Source organism: Panthera pardus, unplaced genomic scaffold (assembly GCF_024362965.1).
Source record: "Panthera pardus isolate Hobbes unplaced genomic scaffold, ASM2436296v1 HiC_scaffold_19, whole genome shotgun sequence".
Taxonomy (NCBI): Eukaryota; Metazoa; Chordata; class Mammalia; order Carnivora; family Felidae; genus Panthera; species Panthera pardus.
In genome coordinates this window covers 23,973,708-23,985,971 of record NW_026526754.1, presented here as the reverse complement: position 1 = coordinate 23,985,971, position 12,264 = coordinate 23,973,708, and the positions used below count along the sequence as shown (strand labels likewise).

The window sequence follows — 12,264 nt, the reverse complement described above, 5'->3', positions numbered from 1 at the left end:
TAAGTAATGATTTTCATCTCAAGGTTATGAAGATGGTTGGCAGCTGGGTCTTTGATTTCCGTAGTTCATTCTGGTAGCTTGAATTGCAAGCTCATTTATGTCAAACATTGGACTGTTGGCAATCCTATATGGTATATCTAGATGTGTCATAGCGTTAGTCTAATTGTGTTTGAAATACATATACACGTATACGAATAGTCATGTATGAGACAGGCCTGATTTCACTTCTCTTAATTCCCAAAGTTCTTCTTTCCTGAACTAGACATTTGGTTAAGGTGAGTGTTCATAAGGCCAAAGTGCCAGGTCTATTTAGGTAAAAACCAAAGTACTCCCAGCCTTGGTGATCAGGAGGCTGGATCTCAGGCTGGCTGAGAAGGTGGGTTGTCCTTGCCCCCTCAGGTTTCGTGAATGGAACCTCCAGGTCTGGTCCAGCCCTGACAGGAGTATAATGGTGCCTCCATTTTTTAGTGTCTTGGGTGGGTGAGGCTAATTAGTGACTTTGCATGTTTACATGTTTGCTTTCTATCTTTTGATTGGATTTTCCAGAACAGAAAACAACCCACAAAAATGGGAGTGGGAAAGAGGATACCATACACCTGTGTTTTCTTGCTTTACAGGATTTAGGGCCATGAGTGACTTTCAGGGTGCAGACAATGCCTGCATGTTTAAAATGATAGGATGATTTTGCAAGGGGGGAGGGTCGGGGGGTAGCACTGGGAACTGAAAACGAGGTAGCTCTCTATAATGTTTGGTGAGACGTTCACAATTTCCAGTGTCCTAGCAATAAATCAGTTATTTGTATAGAACTTTGGCTTTTCTAGTCTGCTGCTTATTGGAGCCGTTGGATCAAATATTTTCTAGTGGTATTTCTCTGGGCAGGTGAAAGAAGGTTGGTGGGAGAAGCCAAGTCTGAGCTCCTAATTTTGGGGTCCGCACATAACAACTGGCTGGCTTACAGGAACGGGATCAAACCAAGCCCGGCCTCCAGGGCGGGTGCAGACCAGGGCCAGGGTAAACACTTTTTGATGCATCATCACTCCTTAGGCTGCAGGCCTCCTGCAGTAACTTACGTGTGGGGCTATAAATAAGTCATCACTTCTCGGAGTTCTGAGGGCAAAGCCAAGTGCGTTATTTTGCCTTTGACCCTGACGAGGCTTTTCTTGGTTAATACTTCACCATTTAGTTGGTGAATTTAGAGGTCCACATTCACACCCTAGTTCTTAATCAGAATAATCAAATAACAAAAGACAAATTTAGAATGCGAGTGTTTTTCCCCTCCCACACTGAGCTGTAAATATTCAGACATAAGGATTTCATTTCATTCAGCTCAGTACCTGCTGGTGTCAGGTTTTGAATTTAAGATATATATATTATATGTATATGTATAATTTGCCCATTTCTTCCCTTGATGGTAAGTTTTTTTGACACACAGAATGATATTTGGGTAATATTTTGATCTGTGGTAAGTCTAAAGTGGGTTTAGATTCTGTCATGATTAGAAATAATCCGTTTCCAATAATGTATGATCTTTTTGACAGAAATGGGAAATTAAAAACCAATATTTAATTCTGGTTTTGCAATCAGAAGAAAATGCTATTTCTGTCCTATCTGATATGCTGATGCAAAATAGGAGCAACGTGGCTTTTGTTAAATACGGTTAAAATTGGAAGGTCATCTTAGGAAGAGGTGAAATGTGCAAGCTGTACGTTATAAGGCTGGCTTCAGGGATATTTTATGATTACTTGTAAAGCAGATCCTGGCCCACTAGTTTTGGTGGTGGGATGGGCAGGTCAGTGAACTGTTCCCGTAATAGAAACGCACGGGAGGTCAGCCCCCCTCCGGTACATGCAGCAGGATTTCACAATTTGAGGGAAAACCTTTATCTTTTCTTCCTGCTTTACCAATTGAAAGGACTATAGTCCTCTGTGTTTTTGCAAGTTGAATCTCATATGGTGCTTTACAGAGAAACCTTTGCCTTCTAGTTAGCAAAGCAGAAAAGGGTATAGGACAGTGGTGCATCATAGGGGAACATTTTTTTAGACTTCGTCTTTTTGACCTTAAAAAAGTAAGCTAGAGGGGCGCCTGGGTGGCTCAGTCGGTTAAGCGGCTGACTTCGGCTCAGGTCATGATCTCACAGTCCGTGAGTTCGAGCCCCACGTCGGGCTCTGTGCTGACAGCTCAGAACCTGCAGCCTGTTTCAGATTCTGTGTCTCCCTCTCTCTGACCCTCCCCTGTTCATGCCCTGTCTCTCCCTGTCTCAAAAATAAATAAAAATGTTAAAAAAAAAATTTAAAAAGTAAGTTAGAAAGTGAACCTCGTACCCAGAAAGCATCGAATAAAGATGTCCCCCGACCGTATTTAATTGGATGGACACTGTTACCTTGCCAAAAAGAATCGATTGGTTCTTAGAAGTCCAGGCACTGCCATTTTTACTGTTGCCCTGCGTTTATAAAATGAGTGTGTAACACGTGTGAGGCTCTGACTTTGTCTTTCTGGCTGGAAAGGGCTTGCAAACACAAGGGTGTCTTTGGGACTTTGCAGAGGAACAAGCGTCCTCTGCAAAGAAGGCCCTTTCCCCAAGGCTGGCGGGGTTTGGAACTCATGAGTCAGCGTCCTCTGCCAGCGACACCATCAGTGTCCATGGAGAGGCTCGAGAACCTGAGCTGGCCAGGCCTGTGTGTGGAGCATTAGTGGAGGGGCAGGGACGTGTCAGAAACACTAGACAAGGTCCGGGGAGGGGTGGCAGTGACTGCCCCGTCAGGCTCATGGGCTTCTCTCCTGGTCTCATCTGTGGGCGGCGGGGCAGGGAGTGTGGGTGTCTGAGGGTGACAGATGGGCATTCCCAGGAGCGGGTGTCACTTGGCCAGCAGGTGGGTGCCTGTCGTGGGAGGCGGACTGGGGTCAGAGTCCTTAGCCCGTTGGCACTGAGATCGCTTACCTTTACATGGACTGAACTGGTTGAGAACAAGTCACATGAGTCATAGGCGGTGTCAGCCGTCCTGGGGAGGTGTTTGTTTAAGTGTCCCAAATAGTCCAGGTGTTGAATAAGAGACACCTGTGGGCTGTGTCCATGTTTTGGGTTTTACAGTCTTACCATCCTAAGATGAGCTGGCTGCAGAGTTTTTCCAGATCTGCTACATTATTAAAAAGACAGAGAGAGAGAGAGAGAGAGAGAGAAAGGCATTTCATGCAGTTACAGTAATAGCTAAGCGAAGCGGGGCACTGGAGAACACATGGGTTTCAGGTCAGTGGTCTGTCGTTGGAGAGGTGGTCCTGGATACTGGCACAGAGCAGCGGTGTCGGGAAACCCGGGGACTGGGTGCCCAACTCCCCTGTCCTGCCTGGTGGAGATCCCCCTCCCACCAGCCCCAGCCCCCAACTTCGTTTTTAGCCTCAGGTCAAACTTGGAGCCATACTTTATTAAGGAGGGTATTTCGCTCCTAGTTTAGTGCACACAAAAATCAGTCTTACCAATCAAGCCATCTTAGAGTTTTATTTAGAGAACCCTGCAGCGTGCAGCAGGTAGGAAGGACATGAGCAGCCTCTGGTCCACCTTCCGGCCCTTCTTCCTGCTCGTGAAGTGACATGTCTGGTCACACGGTCCTTTCCTCCTGCCTCTGCCTCACCTGGTGGTGCAGCGGCCTCCCTGGAGCCCCCGCCTGCATTTCCAGGCACATCTCTGCTGGCGCCCCCACGGGTTAATGGTTCTCTGTGGAGGCTCTGTCCTTGCTGCTTTTCTACCTAGAATCTTCCATGCCTTTTTTTTTTTTTTTTTTTTTGGTGCTGCCTGTGGCCTCCCATCACTGCTGCCATCCACCTCCCTCCAGGGCTGGGGGACAACTTCCCTTTCCAGATTTGTCTTGTGTGCCCATCGGCTCGCTGCGGTAGCGTCTGAGTGCGGTGCTGTCACAGCGTGAACGGGGAGGAGGAGGCTGGGTCCCTCCGTGGCCGCCTCTGGCACTGATGTGGCACACGGAAGAATGGCGTTCCCGTTCCCTTTTTTTTTTTTTTTTTAATTTTTTTTTTTTAATGTTTATTTATTTTTGAGACAGAGAGAGACAGAGCATGAACAGGGGAGGGACAGAGAGAGAGGGAGACACAGAATCTGAAACAGGCTCCAGGCTCTGAGCTGTCAGCACAGAGCCTGACACGGGGCTCGAACTCACGGACCGTGAGATCATGACCTGAGCCGAAGTCGGACGCTTAACCGACCAAGCCACCCAGGCGCCCCGGCGTTCCCGTTCTTGGTCCCCTTCTGCTCTGATGTGTGTGCTTATCTGTCATGGCTGGCACAGGGACTGTGTCTGTTAATCTCCACCTTCCCTTCCAGGGAATGGGCCTCTCAAGAAGCAGAAGTGTGTCTGCTGGTTTCTGCAGGGGTGAGGGAGAGAGAGAACGCTTCTAGCCCACTCTCTCCCACCCATAGAGACTGACCAGAGTGCCGTGTGGATGGGGAGTTTTTGGGAAACCCCATCATACGGCCCGGAGCTCGTTGGACAGGGAATGCGTGGTGAGCACTTGGCAGCCCCTGGCAGTTAGGTCACAAGAGGCTGCCGCTTGTGTTGGCTTGACTTGGGCCAAATCACTGGGCTGTTTTTTCTCTCGGGCAAAACATTTTTCAAATAGCTTTTTGGTAAAAAAAAAAATTTTTTTATGTTTATTTTATTTTTGAGAGAGAGAGAGAGTGTGGGAGGGGCAGAGAGAGGGGGAGACACAGAATCCGAAGCCGGCTCCAGGCTCCGAGCTGTCAGCACAGAGTCTGACGCGGGGCTCAAACCCACGAACTGTGAGATCACGTCCTGAGCCGAAGTCGGACGCTCAACCGATGGAGCCCCCCCAGGCGCTGTGGAAATTTTCCAGTTGGAATACTTGAAGTGGCAGTTTCCTTTTTTTTACTGTGGTGAATGTACACATGCAACAAAAACTTCCACTTGGGCTGTTTGTAAATGCACAGGTCTGTGGCACTGAGCACTTTCACATCGTTGTGCAGCCATCGCCCCCTTCCGTCTCCAGGACTTTCCCTTCTTGCTCAGCTGTGCCTCCGTCCCCATCACTAGCTCCCCATTTCCTCCCCCAGCCCCGGCAGCCAGCATTCTTCTGTCTGTCTCTCTGAATCTCACTACCCCAGGGAATCCTGCAGTATTTGTTTTCTGGGGACCAGCTTGTTTCACTGAGCATAAGGTCCCCAAGGTTTATCCATGTTATAGCAGGTGGCAGAGTTTACTTCCTTTCTAAGGCTGAATAATATCCCGTTGTGTGGATGGCCCACTTACCTGCCTTCTGGATATTGTGAGTAGTGCTGCTGGGAGCGTGGGTGCAGGGGCCCCTCCTTCAGCTCTTTTGGGGATGTATCCCAGATGGAGAATGAGAGCAGGTCATACGGTAATTCTGTGTGCCCGTACTTTTCCACATTTTATAAATTTCCTCAAGCCCAGCTCACCCGTTTTTCTCCCCCTCCCAACCTCTTTTTTTTTAAATTTAATTTTTATTTTTTATTTTGTGGCCATCATTGGAGTAGGCACTCTCCAAAAAAGAGTCTCTTAAGCTATTTTATATAATAGATAAGCAGGGAAACCTTTTTTGTAAAAAAGTTTTTTGTTTAAGTCATCTCTATACCCAACGTGGGGCTTGAACTCAAGACCCCGAGATCAAGAGTCGCATGCTTCACCAACTGAGCCAGCCGGATGCCCCAGCCAGGAGACTTGAATCGCCCGCCTTCCACCCCAAATCCAGTACTTGAGAAGCAGCCGGAGGCATCCTGGTTTGCTGTGCTAGCTTTCAGTCATCTGGGACAGGGTCTGTGCCAAAGGATAGAGGTCACACGTGGTAGTTTTTCTAGAAGCAAGGGTACATGGTGCTGGCCAGTCTGCAGGCCCTAAAGGTATTTTATTTTATTTTATTTTTTTAAAATTTATTTTTGAGAGACAGAGCACAAGTGGGGGAGGGGCAGAGACAGAAAGAGACACAGAATCAGCCGCAGACTCCAGGCTCTGAGCTGTCAGCACAGAGCCCGACGTGGGGCTTGAACCCACTCGAACCGTGAGATCACGACCTGAGCCAAAGTCAGATGCCCAACCGACTGAGCCACCCAGGCGCCCCCCCCAAAGCTATTTTAAAGGCAGTTTCCCCTCATGACTTTTGGAAGGTTTCTGGAACAATCAGAGGATGTGGCGTTGTTCTTATTCCCTATTCAAGAGAAAGATTTTCCATCAGGTGGAAAATAAACATTTCTCCGAGGGACGGTTAGGTCAGAATGGCATTATTCTGCCTTGGTGGATTTGTTAGGGCCTTTAGGGAACATTAAGAAAACCCCGCCAAGGATTGCTGTATTTATTAGCACGGCACCCTAATTTTGCTTTTCTTCTGATTGCTGGTGGGGTTTTTGTGGACACTTACTGCTCGTGCAGCTTCATAGCCCGTGCGATGCCAGCCAGCAGTGCTGTGCCCTCACGCAGCGCACAGAAAGCTGGTGATGTGGCCGTTGTGGCTGCAGCCCTTGGAGCCATTCGGGAGGTTGGCTCCTGTCGCGACGGAGTGTGGGTTGGACTCTGACGCAAAAGCCATGTCAAGTCACCAGCCTTCGGCGACCTGGGCCCAGGGAGCAGCATCAGTGCCTCACGGAGGCCTGGCCGTTGACTTCCCGCTCTCACATCTGTGCCCTGTATCTGACTCTTGGCACCGAGGGTGCCAGTGCGCATATTATACAAGCGTGCGGTTCACGGAGGACCACCGCCACCCCCGCCCCCTGCAGTCACACCACTTGGCCAAGGAGGCGGTAAGAGACTCCTCATTGTCCGTCACTGCACGCACTGGTGGCCTGCTGAAACCGGGAAGGAGCTGTCCTTTCAAAACCACACAGCAAACAAAGCGAAGCAGCAATCTTGTGCGGTGGCAACTTTGAAGTGCATGGTTTGCACAAGAGAAAGCCAGTGTGTCTGGAGAGCCAGACACAGTAGTGACCGCTGACCGGTGGCTCTCGGGAGGAGCCGCTGGGCTGCGATGGGCATCACAGAGCGGACAGGAAGTGGTGAAGGCCGCGTATGTGGAGCAGAGCCCTTCTCAGTGACTGTGGGGTAGACTGGCTGCTTCAGTTTGTTCTGCCGCCCGGGTGGCCTGTGCGGGTGTGGACGAGCCGTGCTGTCTCAGGTTCCATGCAGGTGTGGCTGAGTCCCTGCCCCAGGCTCACGGAGGGCTCCCAGGCCCTCAGCCTCCAGTCCTCGCTCTCCAGCCAGCAGGATACCCTGCATGCTTTGTGCTTTTTTTGCTTGATAACGAGCAAGACTGTGATTTTTGTCTTAGTCTTCAGTGTCGCGTCTGTTCGTCAGCAGAGGAGGTAGGGAGAAGCAGGGTCCCGGACAGGCCTGAGCCGCCAGCCCCCAGGTAGCTTCTCCGTGCTGCGTGCATCTCGAGCTTTACTTTGGGTACCGTTGAAGCACTACCGGCTCACAGAGGCATTTGGGCCAGTATCATCCATTCTGTTGAAAAGACCAGACCGGACCTCTAGAGGATCGGGGCCGGGGGTGGGGGGCAGCACGTTGCCACTGCCGGTCCCCCTGTGTGGATCCACGTTCCAGACGGCCTGCTGAGACGCCAGCCTTGCCCAGCCTTGATGCGCCTTCCTGTGCCGGGGGCACGGTCCCAGAGGCGGCCGTGCCGTGAAGCCCCAGCCGGACGCTTGCACCGAGTGTGAGCACGGGGAGAGTCCTGTGCTGATGCGTGAGGGCCTGGGCGGGGGGCCGCACTTGCCACCCTGAGGCGCCCCGTCCGGGCTGCAGTTCCCGGTCCCGCAGTGCGAGCTCTGCTCCGCTGTGCCAGCCTCAGGCCTCTCTGCGCGTGTTTCCTCCGCGCTGATGTGGACGGGGTAGTAGCAGCAGCAGTCTCGGGCCTGCCGGCAGGGTCGGCCACACTGACGCCTGGCCCAAGCAACGGTTGGTACCGGGCAGGTGTGGTTATTGTTAGCTTGGCCAGTGGGCGGGTCTGGATCCGCGGTGATTGGCTCAGGTCCGTGCTTTCCTTTCAAAGCCCTGCTGGGACCCGGTCACCTGAGGTTTCAGCTGGGAAGTGCTGGGGCGTGACTTGGAAAAGTGGGGCTGTGGTGGGGCGGGGCGGGGAAAGGGAGAAGGAAGCAGGAGGGTTCCAAGGATCCCTGTCACTGGCTGGGGTCTAGGTGGCCTGGTGCCAAAGGGACACGCGTGTGCAGCTCTTCCTTCCCGGATCTCGCCCGGGACTCTGATCACAGGCCTGTGGCTTTGTTTAATAGAACCAGCAGTGTGGCGAGCCACAGCAGGGGTTCAGGGGGCCTTGGTGGAACCCTGACACCAAGGACCATCTCATTTCCTGGGAACGTGTTGTTTCCCGACCACTGAGCTTGTGCCGCACCCCGTCACGAGCTGGGCGTTGTCCGATTTTGGGTTTGTGCCGTGAGGCTTCTGGAGCTCATCGGAGTGGACAGTGCAGATTGTCCTTTCATCAGGTGTGGTCCGAACCCAGGATAAAGGCTTCACTGGTGAGTGCGGGTGCTGTGTGCCGAAGTCCCACAAAACCTCCCCAGCAAGGGACAGACACACACCTGGAAGACGGGGCCAAGGTTTCAGCGCACCTCCCCATACTCTGTCCCCCGCCCTCCATCCATCTGTTTCTGTCGTTTCATGATTTCTTGACCATGATCTCCAGCAAATGTTTCTTTTTGCAGAGTATGGCGTTTGCGAGAACCTGCGGAAGCTGGACATCACGGGCGTGTCTTGTAGAGACGTCTATGCCAAGCGTAAGTTAACCTGTTGCCACCCACTGTCACCTTTGTTCCAGAGCCAGACGCAGAGTGAGCACCCATGATAGGAACACGAAGAATTTGACCCACAGCCCATGGGGCCCTTCTCAGACGCCTCCTCAGGGTTGTAGCTGGCGTGGTCGTGCTAAAACCAAGGGGCTCTTTTCTCTGTTTCTGGGCGTCTCACCCTTACTTTTCAGCCCGTCAAGGAGAATGGTGTCTTTTATTAGGTGTCAAGGGCCGTTGGCTCTGAGAAACGTGGCTGCCCTGGAAACTCTGGGTGTTTCCAGAAGTGTCCCTTCCTCTGGATCCTGGGCCCGCAGCCTGAGGGGACAGGTGGACAGCAGCTCCATGGTGAGGTGTGGCCGCTCCCGCAGGCTCCCTCGGCCGGTGGGCCTGGGCCGCCTTGGAGCGCACCGTCCTCCAGCCCCACCCAGGCTCCCCCTTCTCGGGCTCCTTCTGCCTTGCAGTCTCCTGTCGCCATGATGAGCCCCCCGGACCCCCCCATTTCTTGTTCTCTGCTCCCTTGCTTTCCAGAGTCATCAGTGACACTCCCCATCTGTGTGTTCACAGTCCCCCCAGCCCCAATACCTTTCCTCGGGCCTCTTGGTGTGCGAAGGCCTGTGTTCACACCGTCACGGCCCGGGAGCCGCGGATCAGCACCGACTCGCAGAGGGCAGCCCGCAGGTCCACTGCCCGGCCGCCGCCTGGAGCTGGGGATCGGAGAGCGCAGGGACGATGGTGACCCAGTTCTCTTTGGCCTAAAGTTGACTTGTTGACTGCTCTGAAAAGGACCTTAAGTTTTCATCTCTAACCATCTTGGTAGATTTGGGTTTTCCTTCTTTTGAAATGTTCTCCATTGAAAGCACGGCAGGTGGTCTCCTCCCTAAATGCCTTGCCTGCCAGCTGGGGCCGCATCTGTGCGGGGACACCTTCGACTCTGGTCAGAGAAGGAGGCCGGTCGCGGAGAGCCGGCCGAAGCCCTGGCAGCCCCTCCAGGCTCTGGGCCGCGCAGGTTCCTGCCTCTTTCCCTGTCCTTCCTGTTAGGTCTGTCACTAGGGGTCTCTCTCTGGGATGCCCCTCCTCACGGGGAGTGTGGGGTCGCCACGTAGGACGGGCTCTGAGGGAGACCCTCGTGGGGCTCTGTCCCTGCAGGCTGATTTCGTCGTCCGGCTGGTGCCCCGCCCATCAGAGGCTCTGTCCCCACACGTGGCGCGTGTTCTGATGCTTGCTCACACCGGGGAGCCCTCCCGTCGGAGGCTGGGGTTCTTCACGGACCTTCCTCTGAGGAGCCAGCGTGCTCACGACACACGCAGCTTGTGGGGCTCAGCGGTGCCCTCCCACCTGCCGCGCACCTCTGGGGGCCTCTGTCCTGCCGCGCCCAGCACCCTGCTTCCCCCCCCCCCCCCCCCCCCCCACCGCCTTCCTCAGGGCCTTGGGCTTCCCCTTCACCCTCTGCTGCTGCACCCAGGTCGGCAGCTGCCCCCTGCTCCCCGTCTTTGCCCCTGGACCCCATGCGAGGCCGGCTGCTTGGGACCTGCCAGCTCCCCCTTCCCTGGGCTTCCCCGTGTGCGCTCAGACTCTGCTTTCTGCTCATGCCTCTGCCCCACGTTCCGCCATCTCTCCAGGGGACGTGGGTCTGGGGGACCCAAGTGGTCAAGTGTCCTGAATGCCGGATTCCTTCCTGTCCTCTCCTCTCAGCAGCCGGAACAATGCTGCCTTGCATCCTGCAAAGCCCAGACTCCAGAGGCAGAAAGCCAGTTCTGCCCCTCTCCCTGCCCCCGCTCCGTTCTGTGGGTGTGCACACGGCCCTGGCTTCACTCTGGTTCCTCCGTGGTTTCCCAGAGCTCGTGTCTTAAATCTAGCCAGAGCGTGGATATCAGATTGTTGTTGAAGCAGAGGCACATGCCCCACGACGGTCTCCATGTGCGTGCACAGAGGACAGAGATGTCCTGGCTTTTCTGGACCATCAGCTGGTTTCTAGGAGTGTCCACTACGTCAAGTTTTTATCATCTGACCGCTTGAGTTTGTTAGGTCGTTAGACAGTGTCATCTGAAAGCAGCTTGAAGGGAGAAGTTTCCTGCAAGTAAGCACTCAAACTTGGCCTCGGGAGTGTAGGCATTCAAAATAGCATCTGGAGGAAGGCAGGTTCCTCTGCCCACCGGGGGTGGCTGCAGATGTGGGAATTAAGGCCTCCTTAGAGCTCGACTCAGCCCTGCTGTCCTGTGGAGCACAGGTGGGCAGTGACTGAGCAGTGGGTGGTACGGCTGGGGTAAGCCAGGGGTGGGCGACTGAGAGGGGACAGGGTAAGGTGAACATGTTCCTGTGCACGTCTGGAGTGCTGGGGGTGTGGACAGGCACACGTGGACATCGGGAGATCTCTTTTCACTGCTGAGTCTTGACCCCGTAAATGGTTGCAAAATCCGGGGAATGATTCATAGTCCCTTATTCAGGGTCCCGAAGTGTTGAATCTGCTCCCGTCAAAGCCAGCTTCGGTCTTCATATACGTGGCACGGGAACTGTCTTTGTGAACTTGCTCTGAGAGCCTTACAGGAGGGAATCACTTAGCTTCTGGAATGGGTGCTGGAAGAAAATCGATGCTGGTTCCTGGTGTAGGTGGTAGAGTCTGCAGCCTTGATTCAGAAGTGAAGAGGTCTGAGTTAGGAGGCTGCCAGACATTGCCCTTAATCAGAAACAAAACAGACGCGGCAAAGGTCAAGGGAAACACCAGGTGTGCACCAGGCAAGGGAGAGATCTGACTTGAGCACGGGGGTTCCCTAAACGGTCTCCCCAAGGTCCCCCAGCCCCGGCCCTGGCTCTCTCACCTCCGTGCTCCCTTGATCTGTGGTGGTCGAGAGAGGAGGGTCCTGAGCTTGCCCACCATCAGGAGTTTCTGGTGTGACTCCTTTGGTTGAAGGAAGATAGGTCACCCCTGGCAGATGCTGGCCTCCTGAGGTTCTGGGGGCCGAGTGTGTAACAGGAAATGTCCATGGCCAGTGTGGGAGAGGGTGTCGTCATGAAAAGTGCTCATACCCTCGTGGGAGCAGAACCCTCTTCACCCTTTCCCTGCTGTGTCTGTTCAGGTATAAACCCTCGCGTCAAGTCGGGACGTTTCATGAAAATTCTTCCCGATTACGAGCACATGGAGTACAGAGATGTTTACACCTGCCGTACGTACCTCCTGCTGGCTCTGGCTTTTGCGGGCAAGCACGGCCGAAAAGCTGCATGGAGAGGGACCTCTAACTCTGGGCACGAGGACTGCTTGGGTCTTAAGAGCGAGCTGCCCTCCTTGGCTTTTGCTGTTTTCTTGCTGTTCTCCGTGGCTTGACCACAGCCGAGGCCACACCTGAGCCGTGGCCCGTGTCAGCTGCACACACGGGCTGGGATTCTGCAGCAGCTTTGGGGTTTTTGGGTTGTAGCAGCAAGACCACTCTGTTGATGCACGTTTTCATATTTGTTGTTTATTGAGGCTGAAGAGAGAGGACAGGGTAGAAGCC

At 53.6% G+C, this 12,264-nt stretch overlaps 1 protein-coding gene across 3 annotated transcripts in view; it reads left to right on the top strand.

Annotated features, from left to right (window-relative positions):
- The window catches only part of FBXO31 (F-box protein 31), a 42,899-nt gene that overhangs the window by 4,124 nt on the left and 26,511 nt on the right, over positions 1-12,264 (top strand). Inside the window, exons 2-3 of one of the 3 annotated variants that reach the window (XM_053906728.1) lie at positions 8,693-8,764; positions 11,851-11,937. The exons of 1 other annotated variant lie outside the window; for it this stretch is intronic. In XM_053906728.1, coding sequence (XP_053762703.1) covers positions 8,693-8,764; positions 11,851-11,937 — 159 coding nt within the window. The remainder of the gene's footprint in view (positions 1-8,692; positions 8,765-11,850; positions 11,938-12,264) is intronic. One more of the 3 variants, XM_053906729.1, reaches the window with a different exon arrangement.